The 25,492-nt window shown below is 37.8% G+C and overlaps 1 protein-coding gene across 1 annotated transcript; it reads left to right on the forward strand.

The window, feature by feature from the left end:
• The first annotated feature begins 17,808 nt into the window (after window positions 1-17,808).
• LOC107792444 (uncharacterized) lies at window positions 17,809-24,570 on the forward strand. Its single transcript, XM_016614654.2, has 4 exons — window positions 17,809-18,284; window positions 23,283-23,424; window positions 23,514-23,655; window positions 24,038-24,570. Exons 1-4 carry the CDS (start codon window positions 17,912-17,914, stop codon window positions 24,377-24,379), a joined length of 999 nt encoding a protein of 332 aa, XP_016470140.1. The 5' UTR covers window positions 17,809-17,911; the 3' UTR covers window positions 24,380-24,570.
• Window positions 24,571-25,492: the final 922 nt, after the last annotated feature.

Genomic DNA, 25,492 nt, shown 5'->3' on the forward strand with positions numbered 1-25,492 from the left:
AGAAGCCTCAGTTTGGAGAAAGATTTGCAAGCACGAGAAGCCGAAGGCGAGAAAAAGAGTCTAGCTTGTGAGAATGAAAATCTTCATGCTCGATTCCAAAAAATGAAAAGAGTTTTTGAAACGCCAAAGAGGAGCTGGAAGGATCAAAAAACCATCGCCAATCTCTTTGAAAAAATGCAAGATTATGATTCCATTCTTGCGAAAAACGAAAGGGCATTGAGCAAAGCAAAAGAAAGGATCCAACAATTAAACGAAGAAGCCAGATCTAACAAGGAACGCCAAGATAGGCAATCCGAAAAAGACAAGGCACAATTCAAGAAGGAAAAAGACTATTGGATGCGATCAGAAGACCAGCTTCGTGCACAACTAGAAGAGGCAAGAAGATGCAACAGAGAACATCAACAAGCAGACCTCGACAGGGAAAGATCGCAAGCAAGATTAGAGCAGGCCAGACTCCGAGCTCTGTTAGAATCAGCTCTAGATCGTGAAAACCGTGTCAGAGATATAGCCACCACTCGTCAGCAGCAATTACAAGACCAAGACCAACGTCTCCAAGGTTTCAGGGCACAAATCCACGACCTGACAGTCTTCACATCTCAAAGATATGTAAACTGCCAAGGAATGGATTATAAAAGGTTAACAGAGCATGCGCCCACTTTTGCTCGTCATCTAGCAATGGAGTTGGAAAGGATGTATCATACGCTGGGAGGCCATCCAGGTCAAGCCCCACATTGAGCAGATAATCCAATATTTGACAACAAAAGTGGAAAGTGGGGCATGTTGTGAGATGTTAAGAATTGTATCTTTTATTTTGATTTAAGTGTGTGTGTTTCAAGCCATTTTCTTAAAAGTTTTCAAATGTAATTCCATCTTTGTGTAATGAATAAAAGTTATTGCCTTTAGTCCGAGCTACGCAAGGTCTGATTCATGTAAGGCATGATACGTAGGCAATCTCTAAGATTCGACCACCACGATAAAAGATATATAAAAGTGAATGACAATTTTCAATTTCAAGAAAGTTGGGGCGACACAAGCAGCCGAGCAAATGCATAATAGAAAGGGATTATTTGTCTAAGAGCATTGCATCTCAACGTGTGATTATATATGTGTTAAACTCTCAAAACTAACAAGTTTGTTCATTTCCAGAATTCAAGCAGTTAGTTTCTCTAAAGAGTATACTGGCATATTATCACTATCACACAAGATCAAAAGGACCAATACCCGAAAGTATGTCTATCCCAGATGTTGACACAGGTATGGAACTAGAGGAGATGGATGTCGGGAAAATGAAAGAAGAGATGTTTAAGCTCAAGCAGCAAATGGCTGAGATGTACCAAGCCTGGTCTACAGGACAGCTACCCCCATCTTACCCAAATAACCCTGCTCCATCAATGACTCAAACTCAGGATAATATCACCACTGAATTATGCCCAAACTTCCCCATTTACCAGCACTACCGAGGCACCACCTCTCAGACACCGCAGTCTCCACCTCCGAAACCCGTTCCATATTTTCCTCCACCTATGACTCCTGTTTTCGTAGCACCTCCCCCTGCTACATTTCATAAATCTCCTAGTGAGCCTACATTCCAGGCCCAAGACAACCAATATTACCCCCCGGAACCCACCCTCAAAGCTTCCAAAATTCATTCAACTACTCCTCGTTTTGATCTCCCAACCGAAATTGACAAGCCAGTTAAAAATGTTGAACAAGAAGAGATGTTCAGGAAGGTCAAGAGTCTAGAACAATCGTTCAGAGACATGCGAGGATTAGGCGGGCAGGTCAGTGTAGCATACAAAGACTTATGTTTATTCCCCAATGTACAATTGCCAGTTGGTTTCAAGATGCCCAAATTTGACCTATACAGCGGGCACGGCGACCCAGTAGCCCACTTAAGGGGTTTCTGTAGCAAGATGCGAGGAGCTGGGGGAAAAGATGAATTATTAATGGCTTACTTCAGTCAAAGTTTAAGCGGATCAGCTTTGGAGTGGTATACACGCCAGGACCATGGGAGATGGTACACCTGGGATGACCTGGCACAGGCATTCGCATACCATTTCCAATACAATCTGGAAATCATCCCAGATCGATTATCTTTGACAAAATTTGAGAAGAAACATAATGAAAGTTTCAGAGAGTATGGTTTTCGGTGGAGAGAACATGCAGCAAGAGTGGATCCTCCTATGAAGGAGAGCGAAATGGTAGACTACTTCCTCCAAGCCTTGGAACCGACTTACTATGCCTATTTGGTTTCAGCGGTTGGGAAATCATTCAACGAAGTAGTGAAGATGGGAGGTATGGTGGAAGAAGGCCTCAAGACAAATAAAATCATGAGCTATTCAGCAATTAAGGCAACTACTCAAGCTATTCAAGGCGGGGTAGGAGGAATCGGAAGAAAAAAGAGGGAGGAAGCAGCCGTAGTTGATTCAGGAATTTGGTCGGGACCCAGAGGTTCACCGCTTTACTATAATCAACAACGACCTCGCCAATCAGATTACCACCATGATTCATCCCAACACTACTATCACCCTTCAGAGCCTCATTTTTCCATTAACCATGCTCAAGCATACAATCAGCCACATGTTCACACCAATTGGCGTGCTCCTGTCACACCAAATACTTACCCACGAGCCTATCCCGGACCAGGTTTCAGGCCTAGGCCAGCATTCAGGGGAGAAAGGGAACAGAAAAAGAAAACTTACACTCCATTGGGAGAGTCTTACACTAGTCTGTTCCACAGGCTGAGACAGCTAGACATGCTGAGACCAATACAATCCAAGCTACCCAATCCTCCTCCAAAGAATCTGGATTACACCATTAGCTGTGAATATTGCTCCGGTGTACCAGGCCATGATACGGAGAAATGCTGGCATTTGAAAAATACAATACAAGAGCTAATTGATACTAATAAAATCGAGGTTCAAACCCCCGAAGCCCCAAATATCAATAGAAATCCAATGCCAGCCCATCAAGAGGCTAATATGATAGAAATCATACAAACTGATGGGGAGACAAAGAAGCCGTCACAAACTGTCATGATGATCAAGTCTCACGAAGCCAAGCCAGATAAGCAGTTAATAGAGGAGAAGCCAGTGTCTAAGCAGAATAAAAATGGTGATGAACCATCTATAATAGTCGATGAGGGATCATCGAGCAAATTTGCTGCAAAATAAGAAAGGCCGAAAGTGATAGTACCCGGGGTTGTTAACAAACCCATTATATTTGTGGAAGGAGCCCGTACAGATCGGGTTATTATTGCACCTGTAATCCAGCTGTCGGTCATCAACAACAAAGCCATCCTATGGAACTATGAACGGGTGACTGTAATGTACAGGGGAAAATAAACCAAGGAAGAAGTGTGTGAGGTGCAAGGCTTGACTCGTTTGGGAAGATGTTTTACTCCCGAAGAGTTAAGAAAAACTAAAAACAATCCAACGCCAACAAAGAGAGCTGTGACGGAAGAAGAGGCGGAGGAGTTTTTAAGAAAAATGAAACTCCATGATTATTCTGTTGTGGATCAATTAAAGAAGACCCCCGCTCAAATTTCATTATTGTCATTACTGATCCATTCAGAGGAGCGCCGTCTGGCTTTGATGAAAATCCTGAATGAGGCTCATGTTCCTGAAAAGATCTCTGTAAATCATTTGGGAAAAATAACCAACAGAATCTTTGAGACAAACAGAATTACATTTGCTGATGATGAATTACCTGTGGAAGGTACCGAGCACAACAGAGCTCTTTACCTCACCGTGAAATGTGAAAACTCCGTAGTAACCCGGGTATTGATTGACAATGGGTCAAGTGCAAACATATGCTCTCTCTCCACTTTAAACAAATTAAAAATTAAAGAGGAGAGGATCCAGAAAAATAGTATTTGCGTACGGGGATTTGACGGTGGAAGTAGAGATTCATTTGGCGACATAGTGCTGGAACTAACAATAGGGCCAGTTGAATTCACAATGGAATTCCAAGTGTTGGACATAATTGTTTCTTACAACTTGTTGTTGGGTCGACCATGGATCCATGCTGCTAAAGCAGTCCCGTCAACACTACATCAGGCTGTCAAGTTTGAATGGAATCATCAAGAAGTAGTCGTGTATGGAGAAGAAAGTTTAAATGCTCAAAGCAGTACCATTGTACCGGTTGAGGGAACAGAAAAGGACCAGGGACCATGGGTATACCAAGTGACCGACACAGTGTCGATAGAGAAAATTCCAGAGGGGAAATACCTTCCAAATCCAAAGATATCCTCTACATCAGTCATGGTAGCTTATGAAATGTTAGAGAATGGCTTTATACCCGGCAAAGGTCTGGGTTTATCTTTGCAAGGAATTATACAACCAGTATCTCTCCCCGAGAATTGGGGAACATTCGGTTTGGGGTTCATACCCACTGCCAATGACGTGATAAGGGCTAGGAAGCTGAAACACCAAGCATGGGTTCTTCCAAAACCAGTCCCACATCTGTCAAAGTCTTTTGTTAAGACCGGTGCTAAAAATCGCCCGATAACAACAATTCCTAAATCCCGGGTCAATCCTGAGAAGGAATTAATTGAAAGGTTCGAGAAATTGTTTAGTGATGTGAATATGTTGGAAAGCGGAGAAGGGTGTAGCAACGCAGAAGTTCAATTCGTTGGGCCAGAAACAAAGCTCAATAATTGGAAAGCCACTCCTCTCCCAATTCGAAAGGAGTCTTGGTAGTTTATTTTGATTTTCTTTCAGTTTGTTTGGGTTACTTCAGGGTTGTAATCCCAAAGCTTATCTTACAGTTTGTTTGAAGTGTGCAAAACCTTGTTATCTTTCATTCATCCAATAAAAAAGCAGTTTCCTTTTTTATCATTCCTGATAGTTTTCTTTTCTTTTTCTTTCCTGTACAGTTCCTTTTACGCTGGCTCTAGTGATATGGCATGCATGAGGAATCCTCAGCCCCGTCTTAAAAATCAATTTGGTTCCGAAATATTAATTCAAGAAATATATTGTGATTATGAATCAGAATATGATGAAGATGAGGTTTTTGAAGAGATTAGTAAAGAGTTAATTCACTTTGAGGAAAAAATCAAACCTAACTTGAGTGATACCGAGGACATCAATATAGGGGACATGAGTAATATCCGAGAAACTAAAATAAGTGTCCATCTGGAACCAAAGATCCGAGAGGAGTTAATTAAAGCACTCATAGAATTCAAAGATGTTTTTGCATGGTCGTATGACGACATGCCAGGCTTGAGCACTGATTTAGTGGTTCACAAACTGCCCACCAATCCAACGGTGCCTCCTGTCAAACAGAGGCTGAGAAAATTCAAGCCTGACATGAGTGTGAGAATTAAGGAAGAAATCACCAAACAATTGGAAGCAAAGGTCATTCGATTCACTCGATATCCTGTTTGGTTGGCTAATATCGTTCCTGTACCAAAGAAAGACGGCAAAATTAGAGTATGCGTCGACTATCGCAATCTCAACAAAGCAAGTCCAAAGGATAATTTCCCATTACCTAATATCCATATTTTGATCGACAATTGTGCCAAGCATGATATAGGGTCTTTCGTGGATTGTTATGCCGGGTATCATCAAATTCTAATGGATGAAGAAGATGCAGAAAAGACGGCATTCATCACACCATGGGGAACTTATTGCTACCGGGTAATGCCATTCGGTTTAAAGAACGCCGGAGCAACCTATATGAGAGCAATGACCACAGTGTTTCATGATATGATACACAAGGAGATTGAGGTATACGTGGACGATGTGATCATAAAATCAAAGCATCAGGCCAACCACGTTGGGGATTTGAGGAAGTTCTTCTTAAGACTTCGCAGGTACAACCTCAAGCTTAACCCTGCCAAATGCGCATTTGGAGTTCCATCTGGAAAGTTGCTAGGATTCATAGTCAGTCGACGAGGCATCGAGCTAGACCCATCAAAAATCAAAGCCATCCAAGAATTGCCACCTCCCAGGAACAAAACTGAAGTAATGAGTTTGTTGGGAAGGTTAAATTATATCAGCAGGTTTATTGCTCAGCTCACAACAACTTGTGAGCCAATTTTCAAATTGTTGAAAAAGGATGATGCGGTCAAATGGACCGATGAGTGTCAAGAAGCGTTCGATAAAATAAAAGGGTACTTGTCAAACCCACCCGTGTTGGTCCCGCCAGAGCCAGGAAGACCTTTATTTCTTTACTTAACGGTTTTGGAAAATTCATTTGGTTGTGTATTGGGGCAACATGACCTCACTGGCAGAAAAGAGCAGGCCATCTACTACCTTAGCAAGAAGTTCACAGCTTATGAGGTTAAGTATACTCATCTGGAAAAGACATGTTGCGCCCTAACATGGTTAGCTCAAAAATTGAAACACTATTTGTCATCCTACACTACTTACCTCATTTCTCGGTTGGATCCATTGAAATACATTTTTCAAAAGCCTATGCCAACAGGAAGACTTGCAAAGTAGCAGATATTGCTCACAGAGTTTGACATCATCTATGTAACTCGGACTGCGATGAAAGCCCAAGCACTGGCCGATCATTTGGCCGAAAACCCGGTCGATGAGGAATATGAGTCGTTGAAAACTTATTTTCCTGATGAAGAAACAATGCATATCGACGAGGTGGAGCGAATTGAAAAGTCTGGCTGGAAACTTTTCTTTGATGGAGCCGCTAACATGAAAGGAGTCGGAATAGGAGCTGTAATCATTTCTGAAACAGGGCATCACTATCCTGTTACGGCTCAATTGCGATTTTATTACACCAATAATATGGCTGAATATGAAGCTTGCATTTTGGGGTTAAGGCTAGCCGCAGACATGGGTATCCGAGAAATCTTAGTCATGGGAGATTCGGATCTTTTGGTACATCAAATTCAAGGAAAATGGGAAACCCGAGACTTGAAGCTCATACCATACCGACAATGTCTACATGATCTTTGTCAGCGGTTTCAATCAGTGGAATTCCAACATATTCCAAGAATCCATAATGAGGTTGCCGATGCATTGGCTACCCTGGCATCAATGTTGCACCATCCGGACAAAGCTTATGTAGATCCAATACATATTCAAGTCCACGATCAGCACGCTTATTGCAATATGGTTGAAGAAGAATTTGATGGTGAACCATGGTTCCACAACATCAAGGAGTATATCAGGATGGGAATATATCCCGCACAAGCCACAGGAGATCAAAAGAGAACCATTAGGCGATTGGCAAATGGATTCTTCTTAAGCGGAGGAGTTTTGTATAAAAGAACACCAGATCTTGGATTATTAAGATGCATAGATGCCAGACAAGCTACGGCTGTCATGTCTGAAGTACATTCAGGAGTTTGCGGACCCCACATGAGTGGATATGTGTTGGCAAAGAAAATCCTCCGAGCTGGTTACTATTGGCTTACCATGGAGCGAGATTGTATCAGTTTTGTGCGCAAGTGTCATCAATGCCAAATACACGGAGATTTGATTCATTCTCCACCATCCGAGTTGCACACAATGTCGGCACCATGGCCCTTCGTTGCCTGGGGCATGGATGTGATTGGACCAATTGAGCCGACAGCATCCAATGGGCACAGGTTCATTCTGGTAGCTATTGATTATTTTACCAAATGGGTTGAGGCCAAGACATTCAAATCAGTAACCAAGAAAGCTGTGGTCGATTTTGTCCACTCAAATATCATATGTCGATTCGGAATCCCGAAGGTGATCATCACAGATAACGGTGCTAATCTTAACAACAATTTAATGAAGGAAGTATGTCAACAGTTTAAGATTACACATCGTAATTCTACCCCATATCAGCCCAAGGCGAATGGAGCAGTAGAAGCAGCCAACAAAAACATAAAGAAGATACTTCGGAAAATGATAGAAGGTTCAAAACAATGGCATGAAAAATTACCATTTGCATTATTGGGATACCGCACTACTGCTCGCACTTCAGTAGGAGCAACTCCTTATTTGTTGGTATATGGCACTGAAGCAGTAATTCCTGCAGAAGTTGAGATTCCTTCCCTTCGGATCATCGCCGAAGCAAAGATTGATGATGATGAATGGGTCAAAACCCGTATGGAACAGTTAAACTTGATTAATGAAAAACAATTGGCCGCAGTATGTCATGGTCAATTATATCAAAGAAGAATGAAATAGCATACAACAAAAAGGTGCGTCCCCGGAAGTTTGAAGTAGGTCAGCATGTGCTGAAACGTATTCTTCCACATCAGGTCGAGGCAAAAGGCAAATTTGCCCCGAATTGGCAAGGACCATTCATTGTGACCAGAGTATTATCAAATGGTGCACTATGTTTAAAAGATATTGAAGGCAAATGCATAGATATGGCGATCAATTCTGACGCGGTAAAGAGATATTATGCATAAAATTTTTGAATGTTTGTATTTAGCATTATTTCGAAGATTGGAATGACAAAGGCAATTTATTCTGCTATCCAAACACTATACCCTTTGTTTCCCCCCTTTGAGCCATACTTGTTTCTTTCCTACCCCCTCTTGGAAGCAATAAAAAAAAATCACTATCATTTGGTGAACTATATAAATTTATATATAAAAAATCACTATTATTTAGTGAACTACGTTTGACCTGATTCCTCAAAGAAGGATACGTAGGCGCCTCACGGCTCGGTCATAGGGTGCACAATATACATAATGTGCACAAAAAGTTATGTCAAGCAACCCCAATCAAAAAACTGGGGCAGAGAAACTGTATTGCAAATAAGAGAAAGATTCCAAGAGTTGTAATTTTTAACCCATACCAAGAACTGTTTAGCTTTTAATACCTTTTCCATTTCTAACCCCATACCAAAAGACCTTTCGATCAATCTTAGAAAAATGCCGAGACAAGCAAATGAAGATGGTTCATAATACTCTGGTACAAATAAGAAAAGAAAGTAAAAATGAGAGAGTCTTATAGGTGAAAACCCACACGGGCACCATAAGGCGACGGAAGTTGAGAGAAAAGTAAAATGAGAGAGTCTTATTGGTGAAAACCTTCGTAGGCACCATAAGGCGAAAAGGAAGTGAAGAAGTGAAAAATGAGGAAAGTTTATCGATGAAAACTCCTTGAGACAATTGAAAGGAGATTGATTAAAAGACTGGGTTGATTAATCCGAAATGCATACCCTGATCATTGGTGCCAGTAATTCCAATCAGATAAGTCCTTTATTCCTTTTCCAACAGTCATCCAAAATTTGGATTTTTCTTTTCATTCTATAATTGTTGAAATCAGCGTATTTCGCTACTAATAATCTTACTTTCTAAAAGCTTTGAGATAAGTTTTATTCCAAACAAATAAGAAGGAATGTCAAGGTATACTATCAAGATTCAAGGTTACAAAATACAACCACGAAAGGTGGGAGATAAAAATATGGGTGTAAGAAAGGTGAAATCAAAAGTGGATCAGCAAAGTCAGAAGGGACATATGATTACAGTTAAAAGGTTTTGAAGGAAAACATACAGAGGGGAATCCTATAGTCAAGAATCAATTACAAGGACAAAACAGTCTTTTCAACCATTCCAAGGCAATAAAGAGAGACGAAGAGAAGCATCACCATCGGCAAGAATACCCCAGTCAACCACCCTGCTTTAAACTAACAAAGTTTTCTTTGAAAACAGGGGCAAATACAATATTTGTGTCAGGAAATACCTGGTAAAGAATTAAAGAAGTCAGGCGTCCACCTGGAGAATGAGGATGAGAAAAGAAGAAGTCAGGCATCCACCTGGAGAATGAGGATGAAGAATTGAAGAAATCAGGCGTCCACCTGGAGAACTAGGATGAAGAATTAAAGAAGTCAGGCGTCCACCTGGAGAATGAGGATAAAAATTAAAGAAGTCAGGCGTCCACCTGGAGAATGAGGATGAGAAAAGAAGAAGTCAGGCGTCCACCTGGAGAATGAGGATGGAGAATTAAAGAAGTCAGGCGTCCACCTGGAGAATGAGGATGAAGAATTAAAGAAGTCAGGCGTCCACCTGGAGAATGAGGATGAGAAAATAAAAAATCAGGCGTCCACCTGGAGAACGAGGATGAAGAATTAAAGAAGTCAGGCGTTCACCTGGAGAATGAGGATGAAGAATTAAAGAAGTCAGGCGTCCACCTGGAGAATAAGGATGAGAAAAGAAGAAGTCAGGCGTCCACCTGGAGAATGAGGGATGAGAAAAGAAGAAGTCAGGCGTCCACCTGGAGAATAAGGATGAGAATTAAAGAAGTCAGGCGTCCACCTGGAGAATGAGGATGAGAAAAAAAGAAGTCAGGCGTCCACCTGGAGAATGAGGATGAAGGAAAGAAGAAATCAGGCGTCCACCTGGAGAATGAGGATGAAGGAGAGAAGAAGTCAGGCGTCCACCTGGAGAATGAGGATGAGAAAAGAAGAAGTCAGGCGTCCACCTGGAGAATGAGGATGAAGAAAAGAAGAAGTCAGGCGTCCACCTGGAGAATGAGGATGAGAATTAAAGAAGTCAGGCGTCCACCTGGAGAATGAGGACAAAGGGAAAAATAAGTCAGGCGTCCACCTGGAGAATGAGGATGAGAATTAAAGAAGTCAGGCGTCCACCTGGATAATGAGGATGAGAAAAGAAGAAGTCAGGCGTCCACCTGGAGAATGAGGATGAAGAAAAGAAGAAGTCAGGCGTCCACCTGGATAATGAGGATGAGAATTAAAGAAGTCAGGCGTCCACCTGGATAATGAGGATGAGAAAAGAAGAAGTCAGGCGTCCACCTGGAGAATGAGGATGAAGAAAAGAAGAAGTCAGGCGTCCACCTGGAGAACGAGGATGAGAATTAAAGAAGTCAGGCATCCACCTGGATAATGAGGATGAGAAAAGAAGAAGTCAGGCATCCACCTGGAGAATGAGGATGAAGAAAAGAAGAAGTCAGGCGTCCACCTGGATAATGAGGATGAAAATTAAAGAATTCAGACGTCCACCGCTCACTTTATCTTTGCACGAAAACTCTTCGAGTTTCCGCACAAAGAGGGGCAGCTGTGAGCACGTGATTTTTGCCTTACGAAAACTACTCCATTATAAATCAAAAAAAAATAAAATAAATTTCTTTTACTGTGTAATTTTTGAATTTGCGTGGTGTTATATACTTGTGTTATGTCCGTAAGTGTTTACTTTGTCATAATAAAATGAAAAAATAAAATAAAATACATATTGCATGCATATATGATTTAATTATGCATTTAAAAGATAATTTAAATAAAATCACAAAAAATATGCAATAGTTCTATTTTAAATATTCCACTGTGTGATTGATGTCTTGTCTATGTGTTAAATAATTGTTATAGAGTAATTAATATATTTTTGAAGTTAAAATTGTTTTATAATTAAAATTAGAAAAAATGAAAAAACAAATGTATATATATACAAAATCGGACCTGGATTAAAATCCAGGCCCAAATGAATTAATTCCCCCCCACAGCCCAATCCAGATGACCATGTCCGGTCCAATTCAGCTACGCCAAACGACGTCGTTTGGTGATCATTCATCAAGGGCCGTTAGATTAGATCAATTTAACGGCTGAGATACACTACCCTTACCCGTAACCCGTAACCCGACCCTTTGACCCAATCCAGGCCGACCCTGAACTTAGACCAAACGACGACGTTTGGTTAAGTGGATTGATCTCAACCGTGCATCTTAATTGATCCAACGGATGAGATCAATCCACCCCACCCCTATATAAAGACCAAACCCCTACCCCGGCCCCTAACCAAACACCCCCCTCTCACTGTTCATCATCGTTCCCAAACTCACCACTAACCCTAGCTGCCCTAGGATCCCACCGCCTGAAACCCGGCGGCATCAACGCCGCCGGTCACCAAAATAACACCCTAGAATCCCCTGAACATCCTCTACACAGATCTAACATTGGTTTCCTTCGAATCAGGCCCCAACTCTTCGAATCTTAAATCGAAGGTTGGCCTGAAAACCTTATCTTCTCCGATGACCTCCAAAATAACACCACAGTTTCTCCTAAATTCCCTCACCAAGGATCTGTTAGTTGCATGGTTCGAATCATACTGGAACTACTCGAATCTTCATTTGAAGATTCGAGTACAACCTGACCTTATCCCAACCTACTTCAAACTCACACCAGTTACCCCCTGACCTCCCTCGTGCCTAGAACATCTTTGGTTTCCCTCGAATCTAACCAGAAATGAGTAAATCCCAAATCGAACTTTCAAGAACCCTAAAAATACCAGACTTTTGGATTCTGTCCAGATTGAATAAAGATTGAGGTTTAATCGACCTTAGTCGAAGTATTTTCAGTGGAAAATACTTCGACTAAGGTCTGTTTGATTTCAAACAAAGTCCAAATCCAAGTCGAGTTGAGTTCAGTTGAATTTAAAGGTTCAGAGGTAATTTCTGTTTCTTATGTGCATTCTATGTGTATTCTATGTTTGTTTCATTAGTTTGTTTAATTTTTCATAATTTTCTAGTCAAATTTTGTTATACTTGTCCCCTACCCGTCAACTTGATTCTAAATGTGAATTGTTTTTGTTGATTGTGATTATGTACAATGTGTGTAATCGACTCGATTAAGTTCGTCGATTAGTTGTATTATGAATCTTGCTTTTGGAAATGTTGACTGAGATAGCCTATTTTGAATAGATTATTTTGTTATAACCAGTTAATTAGTTATTGTTAAGCAGTTAGTTCTTGTTTAATAAACCAGTAAATTCAAATGAATGCTGTATATGTGTTGATTTCTGAGCATTGAGTTTCAGGGCATTGTCAGTATATTGACAATGCTCCTGTATTTGTTTATTTTTTGGTTCAGTTTTGAATCTCAGTCGAAATGATCCTGCATATTCTGTGTAATGTTAGTGGGTATTATTCAGGTTCAGTATTCAATTGAGAATCATCTATCTTAATTCAACTCTTGTGCATAAATGTGATGTACTGTCTTTAATACTAGGACTGGTTATAACTGTTAAAGCAGACTTTAAAATCTGTTTTGCAACATATTCTGATTTTAGTTTAAGGGCTGTAATTACAGAAGGATTTCAGGTTTATTTTAGAATGAAACAGTAGGGTAATGTGATAGTGTGCTTTCAATAATATGATAGTGGCTATAATTTAAGTAATAATGGGGAACAAGGGATAATGGGGCTGCTGAAAAACAAGATAAATAGCACTTAGTTTTAAATTATTCAAAAGTAGTTTTAATGGAAAAACTTTCTGATTTTTAAAGGAGAAAAGGGTCCATCCAACACTAAACTGTATAGGACCAGCCCTGTATAAATACAGGGAGCTGGACAGATTGAAAGGATCAGTTTTTCAGAGAGGGAGTCCTTCAGAAGAAAAATAGGAAGAAGAAAAAAATAGGAAGAAGAAAAATAGGAAGAGAAAAATCTGATTTGAAAGGAAGAAGAAATCAGATTTTAACAAGGAGACTTTGGGCAGATTTTTTAGATTGAAGAAATCTGATTTAGGAAAAAAAAGAGAAAATCTGAAAAACAGAAGATTTTAAGAAAGAAAAAGAAAGGAAATCAGATTAGAAGAGGGAATTGAGAGAGAAAAATTTGATTTAAGATCAGTTTTCATAAAAGAGGAGTTTTTTTTTTCAGAGAAGAGTTTGAAAGAGAAATAAAAATCAGATTTTAAGAGAGTTCAGGAAAGAGAAAAACAGAAAGAAAGAAAGAGATAGAAATAGAATCAGAAATAGAAATTTGAAAAGAAAAACAAACAAAAAGGAACACTCACACAGTGAAGCTGAAACAGATACCAGAAAAGAAAAGAAAAATCTGAAACCTTATTGTTCTTTTTGGAATCTGTCCGGGTCTGGGTATTGATACTATTTGGTTTTAAAAAATCTGAAATTCTTTAAGAAGTGTTACTCTTGTGAATCTGGATTTCTCGGGTCTTATTATTACTCAAATCTATGGGAATACTGATATTCTGCCAGTATTTTGTTACTGCTGCTGTTGCTGAAATTTACTCCTTCTACCTTCATTTTCAGGTACATGCCTTTTAAATTTTATGTTGGAAAGAGATTCAACATGACTAATCAATGAAGTTTGAATTGCAATTCTGTTTTCCATTTGTCCAAGATCATCAGTTTAAATTTCATTTTTGTTTCATGATAGTTAATTAGTAGGGAATTCAATTTGATAACTATGAGTTAATTGTCTTACTTTGAAATTCGTATAAAGCTTTGTAATAATGTTAGCCCTTCATCTCATTAGTTTAATCATGTTTGAACTGTCAAGGTAGGAAACATGACATAAAGATTGGCCATTAACTAGGCCTTGTGACGTTGTTAGTTGAATAAGGAATAGCGTGAAAATGTCAAAACCATATTGCTAGTTTATTCTGATAATCTGATTTAGTTGTGGAAGGAATGATATAAGTTGTACGTTCTTATGTGGCATTATAACAGGTATCTATAGAACCATTAAGTGGATGGCAAGTTGAGTTGTTATGGCTCATTATGATGTTAAAGTGCTATGAATGTTTTAGACATACAAACTATGTTACATGTAAGGCAATATTATTAATTGATTTATAATTCCCTTTCTTATCAATTTGATGCTTATTTACCATCTTAAATAAATAATTAGGCCTATTGGATTAAAAACAAGTATGTGAGAATGAGATGATATGTATAAGAACAAATTGCAACAATTTATGTCAATGGTAATTAGAAATAGAATTTGCACTAAGTAAATAATGAAAATTCTTGGAAAATATTTCCTCCCCTTATGAATCATTCATTTTCAGTTTCATATGCAATTTATTCTTTGGCATATATATATGTCATATTTGTTTAAAAAAAATAGTATTAATCATATTTTTATTCTGTTCTCTGAATTTGAATAGTTGGAATGAATATAATTTATACTCGAAAATTATAATCGACGGGCAACCTTTAATAGATTGTGAATTCTTTTCAAAGAATTTATAGGCCTCTAAAATGGGAGTTTCTCATGATTTTCACATATAAAATGTGTAGATATAATAAACAATTTGTGGAAAATCCCTAATACCATTACAAGTATTTTGCGCAATTAGGGATGCGTTCGCGTACCCTGATTATATTTTTAAAAGCAAATTCGGATTATGCGTACGCGCAATTTCGAGCGAATATTCAAGAAAAGGATTTTTCCAAAAGCGTTAAATCAATTTCATAAAAACCCGAGATGTACGGTTCACTATTTAAGAAAAACAAATTTTCTTGATTCGACACAATTTCGAAAAAATGATTGTTTAATAAATATATTATCAAAAGTTATCGTGTACACGTACGCGTGACACAATTCCGCAATTTTAAATTTATAACACGAATATACATACGTGTAATTCGATTCAAAGAAGGGTCCTTAATCACAATAAGTAAAAGCGGTAGAAAAATCACGTAACAAATGTATTTAATAAAATCAAGACAATTAAGCCAATAATAAAAACAGTTAAGTGACCGTGCTAGAACCACGAAATTCGGAAATGCCTAACACCTTCTTCCGGATTAACAGAATTCCTTACTCAGGATTTCTGGTTCGCAGAATAATAAACAGAGTCATATTCTCCTCGATTCAGGGATTAAAATTGGTGACTTGGGACGCCTTAAAATTCCCAGGTGGCGACTCTGAAATAATTAAATAAATTCCGTTTCGACTGTCCTTCAATTGGAGAAAACTCCTCACGCACCCACGCGGGCGCGGTAAAAAGGATGTGCGACAGTCAACATCTCCCGTTATAGAGGAATATGAAAGTATAATAATACCAGATAGTACACCAAGTTTTATTGAAGTAGGACAAGCATACCAAGACAAGCAAATTTCATACAACTAATTATATATTATACAACATATCTACAATTTTCATACATTATTTCTACTCAGTTATATACCACTTAAATGCAAATTTTTCTACAATGTTGTTTAACTTTCATACAATATTTAAATGAATAAAAGAAAAATAAATAAACAACAATATACAATTTTGCAATATAATGTATGTCATGTCTTCTTCTTCTTCTTCTTCTTCTTCTTCTTCTTCTGCTGCTGCTGCTTCTTCTTCTTCGAGTTTCAATCTGAAATTCAGCCAAAACCAAGTCTAATCTTCACCAAAATCTCTCAAAATTGAGATATAAACTCCAAACCATATTCCTAATTATTTCAACAACATCCAATCCAAACAAATAATAATTTTTGAAAACCCAAATTCGAATTCAAAGCTTCAAGGTTTTTTAGTGGCTGTCAATGTGGAATTGTTGATCTCTTTTTTGCTTTATATTACTGAAATTTGGGATTGAGAGATAGAGAGAGACGTGGAGAGAATTCTCAATTCTTTGCAACAACATCCAATTCAAACAAACAAATGTTTTTTGAAAACCCAAATTCGAATTCAAAACTTCAAAGTTTTTTAATGGTTGTCAATGGTAAAGGGGTTACAGATTTTCGCTGGTTTCAGAAGAGAAAATCATAGGTGATTGAAGAGAAAATCGTGGTGTGTGGTTTGATATGTGAGTGAGGTGGTGGGATTTGGAGAGAAAAACTTGGAGGAGTGGGAATATACGGTTGAGTAAAATTAGGAGACTAATTAATACCATTAAAATCCTAAAATGGTACGTAAATAGTAATTAGGTATATAGAAGGTAATTATATTAAAAGTTAAGCATGAAGGATAATATAATTTAGTATATGACATATGAATATAAAAATTCCTAAATGAAACCCCTAAGAATAGCTTGTGTACTTCCTCTTTTGAACTGGATCATCATGCTTGACTGAAGGCCCATGAGGCCCAGATAAGTTTCAGCCCAATATTGTGGGTAAACAACGACTACATAGCCGTTGCACCCGAAAATTTGGTCCCCAAATGAAGTCTTTTTGTGGTGGTGGGCTTTTGGATTCTTTTCCGTAACGGTAACGGTAAGGAAATCCTCTTTTAACCAACTCCCACTTTCCAAACCAACTGAATATGACTCTTTGCCTGAATAAGACAAGAGACTTCAACTGCCTGCTGCTAGTTTCTTCTTTCCTAACTCCGTTAATTTGCAATTCCAGTTTTACCCTCCTCTCAATTTATCATTTGTTGTTTCATTTGTCAAGAATATAACTGATTTTATTTTAAATGGAGTTCATCCAATGGAAATAGACTAATTTCAACATTAAACACTAGTAAAACAGGTTTACAATTATATCCATCACGATTAAAGGGATGACCTAGAAAACAAACTTGAGCTTGATTTTACATACTGCAATATTACTAATTCGAATCTAATAATTCCATAATAGTTTTTATTTAATTATATTCATTTCTTTCTCGAAAGGGAGCCTTGGAGCAATGATAAAATTATTTTCGTGTGACCTATAAGTCACGAGTTCAAGCTGTAAAGTCAGCCACTGATGCTTGCATTAGAGTAGTCTGTCTATATTATACTCCTTGGGGTGCGACCTTTCCCCGAACCCTATGTGAACGCAAAATAATTGGTACAACATGTCGCACTTAAATTCATTTATTCCTCAAATATAAAAGAAAAAGAGAAGACACAAAAACAAACTTACCACTAGAGTTTACAATCTAATAGTATAAATAAGAAATTTTTATGTAATAAATGTGCGTTCAATTTTCAATATTTTTCGTTTCCTTTCCTAATCCTTGAAATAAATTGGAAAAAAGAAGAAGATGCATTTGAAATTTTGAAATACTATAGAAGTACTAATAATGGCAAAATCGAGACCTCACCAAAATTTAACGTTTCCGTCCAAAGCCCAAAAACAGTAAAGAGCAACCGACACGTCAACAGTATCACCGAACGTAAAGTCCAAACAGTTTCCGTTTTAAAACGTCCAAAAAAACAGAACCCGTCCGTTTATCAGTCGTTTTCTCTTTAATTGTCTCTCTTTACACTCCACTCTCCCACCATTTCCATTTTTCACACTCCATCTCTAAGCCTTGAATCTCACTATTCCACAATGTCGTCTTCACCGGAGCTCCGGTCACCGGCCAAAATTAACGGTGATACGAGGAAAATACTTGGGCCGGGTGGAAATCGGGTCAGAGATTTAGAAGAGCAGAAGAGGAAAAAGGAAGGAGTTAAAAAACCCGGAAGGCCTAAGAAGTCAACAGTTTCACAGACTGTTGTGCGGGTACGGGGCAATGGGTCAGTTGATAGTTCTTCCTCGGAGTCGTCTACTATAAAAGCTATGAATTCAAAGAGAGGAGTTGAAAGGACTGATGTGAAAAAACCTGCTAAAATTGTTCCTGAAGGAGTTGAAGCAGCTGAGCTTTTGTCTCCTTTGGTTCCAGTTCCGCTTAAGCGTTGCGATTGGATAACACCGAACTCGGGTAAATTTTTGCCTTTTAACCTCATTTCTGCTATTACATTTCTCTTTGTGTATGTCATTATGTGTGTGTGAGAAGTGAAAAGTTGTCTGCTTTATGTGTTTATGAGTTGAAATTTAATGAATTTTGTTAAGTTGCAACATGCGAAACCAAGTTACAAGTTTATAGTGATAATTACATAGAAGGATAGATCGAAGTTTGATGAGCACTGTTTGCTGGTTGGTCTTTATTCATAGTGCTTCAATGTAAGAAATTGGATCGCGTAGCGTAGCCCGTAGGGATAAGTGGGAGATTTAGAACAAGGCGAATTATTGAGCAATGATTTCGACTATTAGGAATATACCAAGTAAGCAGCAGAAACCTTGAGATATACGTTAAGGTTGGGGAGAAATGTCAATTAAGTTGCGATTTCATCAAAGAGAGTAATTTACCCAACATTTTCTATTTCTCCACACACAAATCGAAAATTACAGAACTTTCTCATGACTAAGAAAGTTATGGGATAAGGAAGCTGCACCAAAGTTGCAGAATTTGGTGCAACATGGCTGCAATAGATGTAGATGATAGTTTGGGTATTGTTGATTTCATTAGCTCATTGCATAGTATTCTCTTTATGCTGATTTAACAATGAAAGTTATTCCTTACCTATCAAAAATTGATAAGGAAGTTACAAAATATCAATTCTAATCGGGAGGATTTTATCTATTTAGGTAATAATGACTGATCTAAACGAGGAAAAGGCTTGATCCTTGTAACGAAGTTAAGATGCAATATTCTTTGCCCAAGCTTAAGTATTGTAAGTATCAAAAGATAAGCAAGTCTAAGGACAGTTGACCTTGAACTTCTGCTAGGAATTTTCTTCCACGAGGCTGTTGCACGTGAGTTGATGCATGATGACCACAGACGTTGAAGGAGGAAGGCAAAGGCCCTGCAGTTTTCCCTCCTTCACACTAGGGTATTAATGGCTTGAATGGTCAACCCGTAGCTCTTTGGCAGAGGGATGCCTTTATAACGCTATAAAGATGATTAAGTTCTTTAAAAATGATTGAAGCAAGAGCAGAGTGCGAGGAAAAGGTTTTTGCTTTGAAGTTTTTAGAATCCCACTCCCACATTAGTTAAGTGTATGGGCTGCAATATCCTTATATGGTCTTGGGATATACTCATCGCTTGAGCTAGTTTTTGGTTTTGAGTTAGGCCCAAGGTCAATTTTTAGAATCCTAATCTTGGGATTTCTAATGTTTGACTACCTATGTTATGTCACTTCACGCTCTAGATGCCCAAACTTGGGCAGGGCGTGCCACGAGGTACTAGAATCCCTAATAGGCTAAGTACATGGCCTTGAGCAATCTTTACCACTTGACCTATCTTTTAGAGTTGAGTTAGGCTCAAGGTTCCTTTTCTTTACAGAAATATTGTGACCTTAGCTAAAATAAAAAGTTTAGCCTATCATGTTGTAACGTAGGGAGCATAATCTTTTGGAAAACATATTTCGCTTTCCCTTTTAGAAGAAAATAGTGTTGCAGCCGACTCTTGGTAGACACACATATAGTTGATAAATGAGTGAATACCCTAAAAACTTCCTAAACTATCATGTTTTTATCAGTTACATACTTAAACTATCCGGTGTATCTAAAATCCCACTTAACTATATAACCTATATAGTGAAATATGTAAGTTAACTCGCCAAAAGACGCGTGGGAGATGAAATTATACATAAAAATGGCCCCAATTGGTCGTGTCTCATAGGCGGCTCAAGGGTAAGGCATCACAAGCAATGGCTTAGGGCCCCCAAATTTTAGGGGCCCCACTTTCCCTTGGTAGTAATTTTAATTTTTTATATAAAAATTGAGTATCTTAATGTTAAAAAGTAAATAACTTAATACAAAAAGGAAAAGAAAATTTTAATTTGTGACTAGCGCTGATAGTTGAGATTTTAATAATTTAAAGGGTATAAAGATATCTTTGATTTTTTTATTTAGTGGGTAAAATTTGATTTTTTATTTAAAGGGTATAAAGATATCTTTTGTTTTGACAAGAGGAAATATTACAAGTAGAAGATAATACTCTGATCCGTATACTCAATAAGATAACAAGAATTAATTTTTGTTAAATACCTATCCTATAACAATTTTGCATTAGGATCAATAATGTATTAGGAGAATCTAAATGGATCGGATTAGCTATATTATCATTTAAAGAAGTTTAAAAAATAGATTTCAAACAAAAATATACAAATTTATTTTGTTAACAACTTAGGGGCCCTCATCGAGATTTTGCTTTAGGCCACCAACAATGTTGGGCCGCCCCTGTCGTGTCTAATGGTTAATTACTGTTACCCTCTTTAAAAAATTTATTCTTTCAATTTTCCTTCTATTTTCTTTATATTCTAGCCGTTTTCTTTATTTTTTTTCCTTCTTCTTCCTTTATTTCATTTGAAAAAGATTCTTCTCTTGTTTCTTCTAAAATTATCTTTCTTCTTTTCAATACTATTTAGTCCACCAAAAGCCTATAATTTTTACCAAACCCTTTCTGAAATTTTAACAAACCCTAATGTTTTTATCCCAATCCTTGTATTAAACTAAAATTCCCAGTGAAAACGAATGTTAATGGAAAATCCAATGTCTAATCGAAGGTTAATGGGGAAAATTATGACTGAAACATGGTGTAGCCATTATGGAGGAGACGTATTTTTTTTTTTTTTTTTTTTTTTTACAAATAACCATGTGTTTGTCTCTTCACCCTCTTTCTTTGATTTTTTTAAGCCCCAAACATTTACCCATTTAATTGTTTTTATTATTAGTTAAAATTCTTAATTAAATTTATATTTAAATTAGACAGAGTAAATAGAAGGTTGTACCACACGCACCACTAAAAAATCGACGAGGGTTTTTTAATATATAGGTGTATATAGTTAAGGTTTTTTTTGGGTACACTGATAGTTTAAGTGGGTAACTGACAAAAGCGTGATAGTTTAGAGGGTTTCAGTGTATTCACTCTTGATAAATCCATGTTATGTTTTTAATCTTTTGTGTTTGGTTTTTGGTAGATAGGTTATAGTAGTGTTGCTTGTTAGTTGATTTCATATTCCAGCCTTGGCTGATAGTTTTTGGACTCAAGCATCAACAATTTAGCTTATCTACTTTGACGACCCTCTACTTTATTATATTTGCAAATATCCTCCTCTAACTTTTCTACTATAAAAGGCATTAACTATAGCACGATTGGCATGTTCTTGCTCACTGATAGTGATGAAGAACAGTACAAAAGCTGAAAATGGAAGTGAATATGAGTGCTACCTGCAAATATAATTCCACAGGCTATACCGATATTACTAGGTTGAGATTTGGCAGGAACACAAAATGATGCTTCTCTACCTCCAATATTGAGGTTGGGGGTTCAAATCACCAGGAAAGAAAAGTGAGAAAAGGGTGCTATTGACTCATGGGTAAAGGAAGATTTGGGGGTCAGTTTACCACATTAAAAAAAATATAGAATCAGATGGTCAAGGAAGCTTGTGTATGACATGGTCATGACTCAGAAGGTTTAGTGTTATTTCCAGATTAGAGGTCAATGTGCTTCACCATTAATAGGCATTTCAGAGGGGTATTGGGGGGTTGATTTGCCATTATCAGATGGTTGAGGAAGTTTGTGTATGACATGGTCATGACTCAGACGGTTTAGTGTTATTTCCAGATTAGAGGTCAATGTGCTTCACCATTAATAGGCATTTCAGATGACATATGTATTATTTATCTAGGCTAATTTTGCGATTTGGCAATAGAATCATGTTGCTAGAAGAATTTATTTGGAAAAGGAATTTTTCACAAAAAACATTTTATATCTTTCCAAAAGTTCTGAATAACGTTTTTGACTTTGAAAGTTTTGGTTATGCGTGGTTGTTTTGTGCTATTATGTCAAATTTCCCTAAATTTCATTTGTCTTTATATAAATTGAAGGAATGTTTTTTATGTCGGCGATACCAATTAGTTAGGATTAGTTTTAGTACTATTACCTTATCAAACAAAAAGGATTGAGTTTTACTACGATTACTTTAGGCCTACGTCTTTGTAAGAGTCTTGTAATCCTGTTAGAGATTTTTACGCCTGTAGAAAATATAGGAAACTTTGGCACTTTTTCATTTTTATAGTATATAATATAATTGTATAGCGGGAGCTTAGTGCACCGCGCATAGCGGGAGCTTAGTGCACCGGGCTACCCATAATATAACACTAAGATGAGCTTAAATGGAGCGACATGTTTTATGATGATTCATATAGCCAATCCCAACTTGCTTAAATTGAGGCACAGTTGTTGGTGGTGTTGTTTAGTCTAAAAAGGACATCAAGGATGTGCTTCGCTCTATGGCAAGGCATGGGGACGAGCAAACCATCAGAGAACGGGTAGGACCTTATTATCCTTTTCGGTTAGTGAGAACCTTACATGGATTGAAGTTGTAAATTACCAGAAGTTTTCCTATCTATATCTTGGAACTCTATTGTAGATTGACAGCCGAACCTGATGTGTTAGTGAATCTAGTGAGACATTAAGGGATTTTTAGTATTTTTAAGACGCTTAATATGAGTTGTCTTGGCCATAATTAGTGCATATAGTTAATTGGAAACAATTTCTTCTCTCGTTTGTTTTTCTTTCTATGTGATAGATCTTATCTGCAAATATTTTTTCCGGCAAGACCTTCCAATTCAATGATGATTTTAGCTATTAATTGGTCTATTCAGATTCACATTTTTCCTCTTCAAGCAAGCAGTAGAAGCTTAATCGATCTAATTAGTGAATACTTGAAGTTGTCCAACTTTCTGAAATGGAGAATGACTAAAACAGTTAGACTGCAAAACTACTGTATCATGACCTCTAGTTTTGTCGAGACACTATTGCAGTAATTCTTAAGGAGATTATTTTATTGGACCAAATTCCGCCTTCCATCGGAAGGAAGGAATGATTAATCAACCTGCAGTAATCTAATTCTGTTATTCTGTTTTGCAGAACCCCTGTATATTTCTTTCCATGACGAAGAATATGGAAACCCAGCTTATGATGATACAAAGCTATATGAACTACTTGCCCTATCACAAGCATTGGCAGAAATGACCTGGCCTGCAATCCTTAATAAGAGACATGTATTCAGGTTCACCATTAAAGATCATCTCTCCAAGCTTCAAAAGTAAATGTCTTTATGTCCATATGTGTGAAATAACTTATGATTGCATCTTTCAGGAAGATGTTTGACAACTTTGATCCATCATCTCTTGCAAATGTTAATGAAAAAAAGTTGCGGTCGCTAACAGAAAGTGGAAAATCATTGCTATCTGAACCAAAGATACGTGCAATCATAGAGAACGCAAAGCAGTTCCAGAAGGTAAAGAGAACTTTTATCGTATACCTTAGATCTGGAATTGCAAAACTGATCTTAAACTGCTTTGCTCTTTCAAATATAGAGGTTGACATGCTTCTCACCTCCCAGAGTAGAGTGAAATCTATGTTAACAGATTCATGATTTAACGCATACGTAACTTCATTCAAGTGATTATTTTTTTATGTATTTAGAAGGAATAACAAGTCAAGTTTTACTATATAGTCCAAAAACACACCAAGAGTAAATTGAACTTCAGAGTTGTTAATTTTTCCACTAAAACAAACAATAAAATATCTTTGTATGTACATGTCAACTTTTCCTCGATCCGTTGCCTATCTGGTGTATGCTCACTGATGCTGCTGTCAAATATCTTCCTGTGTTGCAGATTCAGCAGGAGTTTGGTTCCTTTAGCAACTATTGCTGGCGCTTTGTAAATCAAAAGCCAATAAAAAGTGGATTTCGCTACGCGCGTCAAGTACCGGCTAAAACACCAAAATCAGAACTTATGAGTAAGGACTTGATGAAAAGAGGCTTTCTTTGCGTGGGACCAACAGTTGTGTATTCATTCATGCAAGTTGCGGGTATAGTTAATGATCATCTCATTACATGCTTCAGATACAATGAATGTAACAACAACAATAATGGCAAACAGCAGTCACAAACGAAGTTAGTAAAAATAGACATACAAGGGGACCCTGCTGAGACCACTCAATTCATGACCATTTGAGTTTGACATAGCTGATATATCCTCTGTGGATTTGTATTACTAATCGTCTTGACATACATTTAACCAACAGGAGTCTAGTTACATGAGTGTTAGTGTGATTTATAGTCTTTTCAGCTTTGCCAAGTGTGTATTTAGAAACTTTCTAACTTTTGTATTTGTGATTTATGAAGGGAAGGTTGTATTTGTATCTATACTACTATGGTGTCTGCTAATTTCCAAGATTTGATGATGCTAGTAAATATTTCTTTATAAGGCCTCCCATTTTGGCTCAGCCATTTGTCTTCGGAGATTGCAATAATCAGTGAAGCTTGAGGTAGATTGGGCCTCAATTCAGAGGCGGAGCCACAGTGTCGGCTATGGGTTCGGCCGAACCCAGTAGCTTGGTTCGAATCATGTATTTGTCCAAAAATTTTCATAAGTTAAAAGGTTTAGCATCCAAAACCCATAAGTTTGAAATTCTGGTTCCGTCTCTGAGGCTCATGTCTATCTCGCGTGTATGGGGCAAATTCACCATGTTTTCCCTTCGGCTCAATTCTTTTGTGTGTGAGCCAACTTATTTACTAACTTTTTAGTTTTTACTAGCTCAATAAAAAGATACTTATAAAGTGGACGAAAAAGTTAATTTTAACCCATGAGGAACTCTTCCCTTCTCAATAAGATTAGGAATGAAGATATTCGAGAGAAGGTGGGCGTGGCCCCCATGGAGGACAAGATGCGGGAAGTAAGACTCAGATGGTTCAGGCACATTCAGAGGAGGAGCACTGATGCACCGGTGAGGAGGTGTGAGCGACTGGCTGTAGTGGGCACGCGGAGAGGTAGAGGGCGACCTAAGAAGTATTGGGGAGAGGTGATCAGACAGGACATGGCGCGACTTAGGATTACTGAGGACATGGCCCTAGACAGGGAATTATGGAGGTCGAGCATTAAGGTTGTAGGTTAGGGGAAACTTGTGAATATTTCTACAACACAATAGAGTGAGACTAGCCAGTTAGGAGTTAGACTAAGAATGTCATTGGTCGTTTATTGATGCAGGGCTTTACCTGCTAGTTTTACTATACCAGCCATCTATTTCGTATTTCGTATTCTGTATTTCATATATCTTATATTGCTGTT

This window comes from Nicotiana tabacum, chromosome 16 (assembly GCF_000715075.1).
Source record: "Nicotiana tabacum cultivar K326 chromosome 16, ASM71507v2, whole genome shotgun sequence".
NCBI lineage: Eukaryota > Viridiplantae > Streptophyta > Magnoliopsida > Solanales > Solanaceae > Nicotiana > Nicotiana tabacum.

Excerpts from the sequence above, each read along its gene's own strand:
- LOC107792444 (XM_016614654.2), top strand. The coding sequence starts at position 17,912 with ATGTCGTCTTCACCGGAGCTCCGGTCACCGGCCAAAATTAACGGTGAT. Across the intron at positions 18,285-23,282 it reads TTGGATAACACCGAACTCGG|AACCCCTGTATATTTCTTTC; the intron begins GTAAATTTTTGC and ends TCTGTTTTGCAG. Across the intron at positions 23,656-24,037 it reads ACGCAAAGCAGTTCCAGAAG|ATTCAGCAGGAGTTTGGTTC; the intron begins GTAAAGAGAACT and ends CCTGTGTTGCAG.